This window comes from Musca autumnalis, unplaced genomic scaffold (genome assembly GCF_047663935.1).
Source record: "Musca autumnalis isolate F117 unplaced genomic scaffold, ASM4766393v1 scaffold_97, whole genome shotgun sequence".
NCBI classification, from domain to species: Eukaryota; Metazoa; Arthropoda; class Insecta; order Diptera; family Muscidae; genus Musca; species Musca autumnalis.
In genome coordinates, this window is record NW_027412458.1 from 187,439 (window position 1) to 198,683 (window position 11,245).

The following is an 11,245-nucleotide window of genomic DNA, read 5'->3' on the forward strand; positions in this document are numbered from 1 at the left end:
CGTTCAACGATGTTTCTATATAATTTTTCTTTTTAAAAGTGCGACTTTTTATAATTTATTTCATTCAGTTTTTCTTTTATTAAAGTTTAAAGTATTTATATGTATGTGTCTTTGTTGCTTTGCTTTTTTTCTATGATTTTCAATAAAAAAAACCCCCATTTATAAACGTGTTTACATCAATGACGTTCTTTGGTATTGTTGAAGTTACGAAGTTTTTCGGCAATTCACACACACATGACCCGAACGCAACAAAGAGCACACAAAAGAGAGTAAATGTTTTGATTTGTTTTTGTTTTGCAGCATGCGTGTATACAATCTTACTAACACACTGTCAAAAGTTGTCAATATTCAGAATTTGGTGTGCCCTCTTCTTGGTCGGCAGTGGATTACATGTTAGAAATAGCCAGTGAGCGCTTGCTGAGAACAAGTGAGCATACATTTCAATGTGTTTCACATTGACATTTACGCTCCCTTGCTCTCAGAAAGCGTCCACTGGCTATTTCTAACATGTAAACCACTGCCGACCAAGAAGAGGGCACACCAAATTCTGAATATTGACAACTTTTGTTTTTTGTGGCTTTTGGGTTTGTATTTGTTTGCACCCAAACATATATTTGTTTGCAGGACCCAAACATATGTTATGTTTGGGACTGCTTGCAAACAAATATATGTTTGCTGCAAAATATGTTTGGGACATATGTTAGAGAGACCATTTTTTTCTGTGTGTAGGTAATTCAGTGGTATATTGTGACCAAAACCGTTAAAATACTGAAAATCGCGAGGTACTGTTCTATAGGGGTTGTATGAATACGTAGATCTACACCTACAGATTTTAGGTGGAAAGTTTTACAACCCCAACGAAGACTAAAATATCAAATTTCAGCCATTTTGAGACAACAAGCTTCAAAATACCTAAAATCCGGAAGAACCGTTCTATGGGGGCTATATCAAAACGTGGGCAGATATAGCTTATTTTCAATACCAAACATCCTAGGGGTAAAATAAACTTCATATCAAATTAAAAAGCTCTAGCTCAAATATTGCGAACTGTATCTTGATTTCAATAGGCAGACGGACGAACGGACATGGTTGTATTGACTTAGAATTGTATGCTGGTCCGACAAATATTTCCATATGTTACAAACAGATAGAAAATGTTATTATACCCTCCATATTATGGTGGACATTGATTATTGCTACCGTGGTGCAATGGTACGCACACCCGCCTTACACGCAGAAGGTCGTGGGTTCGATTCCCCGGCTAGGCAACATCAAATTTTCAACTGTGGCAAAATACCCCTCAGTAATGTTGGCGACATTTCCTGAGTATTTCAGCCATGTAAAACTTCTCTACAAGTGGTGTCTTAGGACACGCCGTTCGGACTCGGCGATAAACTGTAGGTCCCATATCATTGATAATCGGGGTGCACTCATAGATATAAGAGAAGTCTCCCTTGTCCCGCCTGGGATGTTTGTGGAACAATTATATATATTATGGTGGAGAGTATAATTAAAGTATTCTGCCCCTCATAGGAGTAACACTTGACGTGGCGGAGGACCTAAATATTTTCATATATATTCCATTATAGTATAATTTTTGGTTGAGGGTATAACAATAGCTTTCCTAGATAAAACAATCGGAATAATTTAAAAAATGCTAATGATTTTATCTATATAGCATTTGTTAGCTGGTCATTAAGGTGAGATTTTTAAAAAAAAATATCCATGAAAAACTTATAATGATGTACCTACTTAATCGCTTTCCATTCGAAGGGAAACTGTTTCCAGTATTCTGAAATCAATCAATACCACATCAAAAATAATAACGTCCTTTTTTTAATTTGTCATCACAGTTTTGTTTTATTCAAATTCACATTCTCTGATTTACTTTTTCAACAAGAGGGGAGCGGCGAAGGGGGTGGCTACTGGAGCAGCATAGGCGGCGGGAGCAACAGCATAAGTGGCTGGGAAGGCAGCAGAGTGGGCAATGGTGTGGGCATTGTAGCTGGAGGCATAGGGAGCTACATAGGCAGCACTACCGACAACGGCAGCTGCTGGGGCAGCGTGGTAAGCCAATGGAGCGGAGTAAGCCAAAGGAGCAGAGTAAGCCACTGGAGCGGTATAAGCCAAAGGAGCAACAACACCGGGTTTAGCAGCAGCCACAGCCAAGAGGGCGAAGAAGCAAACAGCGATCTACGGAGGAGAATGAAGCAAAATTAATAATTTATTCGCAAGTAAATTTAGCAAAAGATAAACTTACGAATTTGAACATTTCGTTGGAGGTTTGTTGTGGTTTGTTTTAGTGACAATTTAAAATTGATAATGAATGCTCAAATGATCAAGTCTTTTATACTAAGAGCACACAATTAGTGTTAAGGCAGAAATAAATATGCAAAGCACATGTTTAAATGTGTGCAGATAACATACATGTACACATACGTATTTATTTTTTCCGTAAACAAAATTCACATAACGAATAGGTATATAACTAAAGTACATGGGTTTTGCCGTTAAGGGAAGGTTGTTCTTGGAGGTCTTTAAAATAACACAATTATTATGCAGAACTAAAAGAAATAACCTTTCGTTGGATTGGATTTTTTGGATTACTACAGTAAGTACGTCATCAACCTATGACGTCTGTTAAAATTAGTTTTTGCTGGTATAATTTTGTTTTTCGACCTTTCTATTTCTTATTTTAATTTTCAAGACATTGTCTTATTGGGCATTAAGGTCCATGTTTGTTAATGAAAAATAATAATATATATAATTGTTCCACAAACATCCCATAAGGGACAATGGAGACTTCTCTCATATCAATGAGTGCTCCCCGATTAATATTAGCTCAATGATATGGGACTTACAGTTTATCGCCGAGTCCGAACGGCGTGTCTAATACACCACTTTTGTAGAAAAGTTTTACATGGCTCAAATACTCAGGAAATGTCGCCAACATTACTGAGGGGTATTTTGCCACCGTTGAAAAGTGTTTTGATGTTGCCTAGCCGGGGAATCAAACCCACGACCTTATGTGTGCAAGGCGGGTGTGCATATCATTGCACCACGGTGGCACCCAATGAAAAATAAAGATTATTTTATTTCATTTTTTATCCGACGTTTCGTTTGGCAAAACCCAGGATTTATCTTGGTCCCTCTTTCATCCCAAGTGGACACTGACCTCCCCGTGGTGTCACCTGGGGAACTGCCTTTAACACCCGTTAAAGGTAGTGAGCTAACATGTGCCGCGCGTTCACCCATAAGAACGTTAAAAACTTGGGTTTGGGCGTCGGGTTGGTAACCCTCCCCTAGAAAAAACAGCATACTATGAAAAAACGAAAGAAAAGAAAAACAAACCCCTCTAAAGTTGACGAACACCGCAAACGTTTTAAGGACCATGATCTGCGAATCTGCACCTGGAATGTTCGCACTCTTTAAAGAGAAGATGCAGTCTTCGCATTGGCAGACGTACTTGAAAAGTACAAGACCGATATTACTGCCATACAGGAAATACGATGGATTGGGAAAGGCATCACAACAACACCTAAAGGTGACGCACTGTATTATAGCTGCCATGACGTAAAGCATGAGTTTGGTTGTGGATTCGTAGTTAGTCGGAGACTAAAACATCTGGTATCCATCTTCACCCCAGTGAATGAAAGACTCGCTGCAATTCTATTAAAAGCTAAATTCTTCAACATCAGCTTTATTTGCGCTCATGCTCCCACTGAAGAAAAGGACGAACAGACCAAAGATATATTTTACGAGCGCTTAGAAGAAACATATGACAGTTGCCAAAATTGGAAAGGAGAATATCTTTGGCCCAACAGTCGGGAAATTTAGTCTCCACAGTGAAACATCTGACAATGGTATGAGGCTGATAGACTTTGCAGCTGCAAAAAGCATGGTAGTTAGCAGTACCAGATTTAATCATCTCGATATTCATAAGGGCACCTGGCTGTCTCCAGATCAGAAAACAAGAAACCAAATTGATCATGTTGTGATAGATGGAAGACATTCATCGAGCGTGTTGGATGTACGATCGTTCCGAGGCGCAAACATTGATTCGGACCACTACCTTGTTGCAGCAAAGGTACGCACCCGCTTAAACGTAGCAAACAAAGTACGAACAGACACAACACGAAAGTTAGACATCGGTAAGCTGCAATCACAACAGATAGCCACAGCATATTCCACTCAACTAGCCCAATTGCTTAATCAAAGCACTCCTCATCCCGATAAAATATCAGCGCAATGGCAAAGCATTGCCCACTCCATGCAAACAGCCGCAAAATCCATACTTGGATACCAGAGACCTCCACCAAGGAATCCATGGTATGATGAGGAGTGTCGTGCTGCCACCGAAGAGAAAAATGCGGCATATAAGGCTACTTTACAATCCGTAGCAACGCGTAGCGCACGAGAGAGATACAGGGAGAAAAGGAGAGAGGAGAAACGTCTTTTCCGCAGGAAAAAGAGAGAGAGATGGAAAAGCGGGAGTGTGAAAAAATCGAGATGTACAGGAGCCAGAATGAAGTCCGAAAATTCTACCAAAGAGTCAAGCATCAAACTGATGGCTTTGGTACAGGCACATCCTCCTGTAGAGACCAGCAAGGTAATTTGGTAACTGATACAGATAGTGTACTCAGGATATGGAAAGAACATTTTTCAAATCTGTTGGTATCCAATAGCAGCGAAGACGACGAAGATACCACAGTCCCAATCCCAGAAGATGGTATTGAATGTATACCGCCCAGCCAAGATGAGGTAAAGACAGCAATAAATCGGCTGAAAAATAATAAGGCAGCAGGAGCCGATGGCTTACCAGCCGAGCTGTTCAAAACCGGAGGCGACACGCTGATAAGGTGTATTCATCAGCTAGTTAGCACCATCTGGCAGGAAGAACGAGTACCCGACGATTGGAACCTGAGTATCCTGTGCCCCGTCCACAAGAAGGGAGATAAGACCGTATGCTCTAACTATAGGGGCATAAGTCTACTCCCTATTGCCTACAAGATCGTGTCAGGGATATTGTGCGAACGACTAAAGCCTATAGTCAACGAGATAATTGGACCATACCAATGCGGCTTTAGACCTGGCAATTCCACCATTGACCAGATATTTACCCTGCGGCAAATCCTGGAGAAGACCCAAGAGATGCAGATCGACACCTACCACCTTTTTGTCCATTATAAAGCAGCCTTCGACAGCTCGCTGCGTTCAAAGGTATTCCAAGCCATGTCTGAATTTGGTATTCCCGCAAAGCTCATCCGGCTTTGTAAAATGACTTTAACTGACACGAGGTCCTCAGTTAAAATAGGAAAGAACCTCTCCGAAGAGTTTGGTACCAAAAGAGGTTTCAGACAAGGAGACAGCCTTTCGTGTGACCTCTTCAACATCCTGCTAGAAAATGTTATACGAGAGGCAAATGTCAAAAGAAGTGGCACAATCTACACCAATAGTCACATGTTACTTGCTTATGCTGATGATATAGACATCATGGGCCGATCAGTAAAAGAAGTAACTGATACCTTTATAAAGGTCGAAGGAGAATCTGCTAAAGTGGGTCTGGCGGTAAACGGTGAGAAGACCAAGTTGATGGTGTCGACGCGCAATGCGTCCATTGAGTTCGGACCGACTGTGGAAGTTGGTTCCTATAATATTGAGGTAGTAAAAGACTTCGTCTACCTCGGAACCTCCGTCAACACAACAAACGACATCAGTTGTGAAATAAAAAGAAGAATTGTATTGGCCAACAGATGCTACTTTGGATTAAGTAAGCAGTTTAAAAACAAAGCCACATCTCGTCAAACAAAAATAACGCTCTACAAAACACTGATACTACCCGTGCTGATGTATTGCTCCGAAGCCTGGGTACTTGCGCAAGCAGACATGGCAGTGCTTGGTGTCTTTGAGAGAAAAATTCTTCGAAAGATCTACGGACCAATCTGCGTTGACGGTGAATATCGACGTCGATACCACGAGCTGTATCTGCTATACAACGACATCAATATTGTTAAACGTATCGAGATGCAGCGATTGCGTTGGCTAGGCCATATCATAAGAATGAGCGATGATGAACCCGCTAAAAAGGCGTATGAATACATGCCACATGGCGGTGCACGCAGAATTGGCAGGGCAAGGAATAGATGGCGCAAACAAGTGGATGATGAGATGAAAAGGCGCGGTATTCCAGAGTGTAAAGCAACAAATAGAGAGGAATGGAGATCTCTTCTTAGTTCGGCCTATAGAACAAATGTTCTGTAATGGGCCAGCTAAGTAAGTAAGTAAGTATCATTAAAATGTTGTTATTAAACTAAATTATTATAAAAATTCATTAATACTGTTAAAAAAAAACTACACTGGGAGTAAGCCTGAGTATTGAGGAAGTAAAAAAAATTTAAATTCGGCCGAGCAGCACTGTGAATAATTATTTTCCGTTCCCGTTAATATTTTCAGGCCTAAGTTAGGTCAAAAAATTGTCTTCAATCGGGTGGTACCTTTGTATGGGGGTTATATCAAACTGTAGACCCACACCTACACTGTAGACCTTTATATGGGGGCTATATCAAACTGTAGACTTACACGCAGAAAAAAAAATTCAGCAAACATATAATGTGTTTGGATGCAAACATATATTTTTTTTTTGGATCCAAACATATTATATGTTTGCAACAGCCCCTAACATAACATATGCTTGGATCCAAACATATTTTATATTATAACATATATTTTTATGTTAGAACATAAATATGGTATAAACCAAATTTCCTTTGCAATTCCATTTGAAAAAAATTAAAATTTTTTTGCTAGCACATCTACGATTTTTGGTTTAAAGGTTGAGAAAAAAATTCTGGTTTCAAATCTGTTACACAAAATTGGCGTATGCGCGCAAACGTTATGGCGGTTTTTATTCTCTAATAAAGAAAAATTATTTTAAAATTTCTTAATTGTTGTATTGAGAAAATGTAGGCATATATCAGTGACAGCATTTGATGTCCATCCAACCATAATTTCTAAAATATTTATTTTCGCGGAAAATCAAAAAAAGAATTACAAAACTCTGGGAGCAAATCTATATTATACTTCCTCAGAGTCCGTATAAACCTCTAAAAAATAAATTAAAGCGGCCATTGTGTGCCGTCAGTTGCATCTCACAATATCAAAAACCAGAAAGTGGGTAAAAGTCGCGCAATGGCATACGATTTTGATGCGCATCCGGTTTCATTAGCGCCCATCAAAAATACGTCAATATACACCTATTCCAAATAGATTCTTCAAGAACCGCGGATGTGCCTCCACATTCTATTTTGCGTAAAAGACCCATATTACTCGCGTATCTCTGTAATTTATGATACGAGTTTTTGCAAATATTATAATCCCGTATAAAGGATTCCATTTATATAAAAATTAAAAAAAAAAAAAACAAATAAAAAAGTATGTAACCTCAGCCTATGTGGATTGAAAAAGTTTTTTCCCAAACAAAAAAAAAATTATGAATTTTGGGGGGTTTCAAAATGTTGGACGTATGATGAACCGACAAAAGTTTGGATAGGATTAAAGCACAAAAATTTGCGGGGATAACATAATATCGCTGTAAACAGGTCCACTAGGAAAACCTTCGGTAAAAATGTCCAAAGGATCATCGAACAGACCCTTAACAACACAGGGATTATACAGATAGGGCCCAAATTAAAACATAAACTAGGTTTCGACAATATTTAGAGATCCAAATTTTGGACCAAATCGGTTGCTACGTCTATGAGAAATCGCGCGTACCATTTTAGAGAATATTTCCAAATATTGTGGGGGAGGTACCGGAAGGAGTGGACCTATAAGCACCACCTTCGAATTGCATCTAATATTCGAAGAAATATTACAATATCCAAAGTGTGCACGAACGCAGTATTCGGTCCGAGCTCTCCAGTCACTACATATGGTGCCATAGGGGTTTTTTACAACTTTTGGGATAATTTCACAAGAAGTATGGACTTGGCCCTGAAAAAACTGGTAGATATGTGTTAAGTATGGACCAAATCGGTCACTCCCATCAAGAGTTATCGTTCGCACAATTTTTCGAACATTCTTGAACTTTTGTGGGGGAGGTACCTGAAGGAGTGGACCGATATAGCTTATCTTCGAACTTAAATTAAGTTTGCACAAAATATTACGTAGGCCACATTTTGGACCAAATCGTTGGAGAGTTATCTTGCGCTCCAACCACTACACACCGTGTCATAGGGGTTTTTGTAACTTTCAGGCTATTTTCTCAGGAAGTATGGACTTGCCCCTGATGAAACGTATACCGTCGTATGGGGGGGCAGTGAATACAAGTTGCTACAACAAAAATCAAAGCGATTCGAGAGCAGGTCCTAAACTGAACATTTGTGTGGGAAGTGCCCGAAGGATTGGACCGATTTAGTCAATATTGGAACATTATCTAAGTCAGGTAGAAATTTTACCATGTGCAAAGTATGGAACAAAATCGGCATTCAAGAGTTATCGTGCGCACAAATTTTCCGAACATTTCCGAACGATATAACCCATCTTCGAACTTAAACTAAGTTTGGACAAAATATTACGAAAGCCAAATTTTGGACCGAATCGGTTGATGCTTTCGAGAGTTATCGGGCGCTCCAACCAGCCAGAATGACAGACGAACAGACATTGCTAAATTAACTTCAAATTGTCTGAAACACCCAAACAAACAACCTTTATTTCGATTTTATTTCGATATGAAAGTGCATAAATGCTGAGGGTATAAAAATTGCGGTTTAGTACGTGGTTTGTCAAAATATATTTTTTGGTGCTTTTCCTATTTCCAAGGTATCTATATACGCGGTTATAGCGGATGGATTCCATCGCGGAAGGGCTCATTAGGTCCGACGCGCAAAATAAACTAAATTCACGCGGGGTTCAAAAGAAATTGAATGGCACTTGTAAATTTTACACGGAAAATATGTTTTTTTTTAAGAAAATTCACTCACTAAATTTTGGCCTTTAGACTCCAATTACTAGGATACTCAGGGTGCGTCTTAACTAATTTTAAATGGAAGGTGCTTACACCTGGGAAGTTTTTGCAGATTCTGAAACTACAATGCTCATAGATGAGAAATATCAAGAAACAAAAAAATCGCCGGAGGGATTTTCAAATAAATCGCGATTTAAGTTCACATTTTTAGGGGTTCTGTAGGTTTTCACTATTTTGCTTGGAAACCGCGAGTCCTATGTAAATAGGCCTAAAGAAAATGTTGTAGCTGTAAAAATTCGCCACAAGATTGCCCTTTATGATGTATTCGTAGGTTTTACCGTTTTTGAGATATAGAAGTTCAAATTGAGACAATGCACTGACAGTATCGCCTCCTTATAAAACAATATCATGCTCAGTGCGCCTTAACTAACTTTTGATGAAAACCGCTTACACATGGGAAGATTTCGCGGATTCTGAAACAGCAATGTTCATAGATAAGAAAAACAAAGAAAACAGAAAAAAATCGCCGGAGGGATTTTTAAATAAATCGCGATAAAAATTCACAATTTTAGGGTTTTTTTAGGTTTTCACGATTTTTCTTGGAAACCGCAAGTCGTATCGAAATGATTCTAAAGAAAATGTTGTAGCTGTGAAAATTCTCTACAAGACTGACCTTTAGGTTTTTTTCGTAGTTTTTACCATTTCTGAGATATAGAGACTCAATTCAAATTTTTAGGTTTTTATCTTAAGTCTTCAAGATTTTGCTTGGAAACCGCAAGTCATATCAAAATGGGACTAAAGAAAATGTTGAAGCTGTGAAAATTCTCTACAAGACTGGAAAATTCTCTACAAGACTTCCTTCTGACTTGAGTTGGAAAAGAGAAAATTAAATTGAAAATCCCTGATGATGACTTCCAAAGAAAGTCGAAATATTGGTACAATCAAAATTAAATAAAAAACAAACCCTCTGTTTTTTAATCATTCTGACCTAAAGCCAAACAAAAAGCAACATTTTAAATTTAAATTGCCGACATCCCTCCTAAAAACTTCATATTAAAGAATTTTAGTCATACAATATGGGATATGTTAACAGTTCGCGAATTCTGAAAGGGTGAAACTCGGAATCATCGATTGTAAAACATTTTTGATTTTTGCCATATATAAATTCGATCTTTAACCATGTTTAGATGAGGCCATAAACCCAACCCGATCTAAGAAAACAAAAACCAAATATGGTATTTGCCTATTGGCCTATATTTCATAAAATTCTGGACAAAAGTTGTTTGCACGCGATTGGCTCAAAAATGTTGCACAGTGTTATAAACCATTCACCTCCAATAAGAAATGAAACCCTTCATTAAAACACAGAATTGCTTTTAATATTCCATTGTCATCACAGTTGTTTTGTTTTATTCAAATTCACATTCTCTGATTTACTTTTTCAACAAGAGGGGAGCGGCGAAGGGTGTGGCTACTGGAGCAGCATAGGCGGCGGGAGCAACAGCATAAGTGGCTGGGAAGGCAGCAGAGTGGGCAATGGTGTGGGCATTGTAGCTGGAGGCATAGGGAGCAACATAGGCAGCACTACCGACAACGGCAGCTGCTGGGGCAGCGTGGTAAGCCAATGGAGCGGAGTAAGCCAAAGGAGCAGAGTAAGCCACTGGAGCGGTATAAGCCAAAGGAGCAACTACACCGGGTTTAGCGGCAGCAACAGCCAAGAGGGCGAAGAAGCAAACAGCGATCTAAAAGATAGAGAGGAGAACAAAGCAATATTAATAATTTATTCCCAGGCAAATGTTGCAGAAGATAAACTTACGAATTTGAACATTTTGTTGGAGGTTTGTTGTGGTTTGTTTTAGTGACAATTTAAAATTGATAATGAATGCCGTAGTGCGCAAGTCTTTTATACTTAAATCCAAAAATGTGTCTTGAGACATAAATATGCCAAGCACATGCTTGTTTGTTATACTTATCTTCATTTATTACTAAAGTAGGTAGATTAATTGTGGTTTTGATTCTGAGTGATTAACAGACGTCCTTGTACAAAATACCCATTTTTATACCCTCCACCATAGGGTGGGGGTATATTAAGTTTGTCACTACGTTTGTAACTACTCGAAATAATAATTCTAGACCCCACAAACTATATATATTCTTGATCAGCGTGCAATTCTACATCGATATAGCCATGTCCGTCCGTCTGTCCGTCTGTCTGTCTGTCCGTCTGTCCGTCTGTGGAAATCACTCTAGCGTCCGAACGGATTGACGTAGGTGGATGAA

General features: G+C 39.0%; 2 protein-coding genes across 2 annotated transcripts; both read right to left on the minus strand.

Moving 5' to 3' along the window:
- Window positions 1-1,884: 1,884 nt before the first annotated feature.
- LOC141388566 (uncharacterized) lies at window positions 1,885-2,308 on the minus strand. Its single transcript, XM_073958484.1, has 2 exons — window positions 2,261-2,308; window positions 1,885-2,193 (listed from the first exon to the last, which is right to left on the minus strand). Exons 1-2 carry the CDS (start codon window positions 2,270-2,272, stop codon window positions 1,885-1,887), a joined length of 321 nt encoding a protein of 106 aa, XP_073814585.1. The 5' UTR covers window positions 2,273-2,308.
- Window positions 2,309-10,398: 8,090 nt separating this feature from the next.
- Window positions 10,399-10,793, minus strand: LOC141388567 (uncharacterized). The gene is made up of 2 exons (XM_073958485.1): window positions 10,782-10,793; window positions 10,399-10,707 (listed from the first exon to the last, which is right to left on the minus strand). The coding sequence occupies exons 1-2, from the start codon at window positions 10,791-10,793 to the stop codon at window positions 10,399-10,401; spliced, it is 321 nt and encodes a 106-aa protein (XP_073814586.1).
- Window positions 10,794-11,245: the final 452 nt, after the last annotated feature.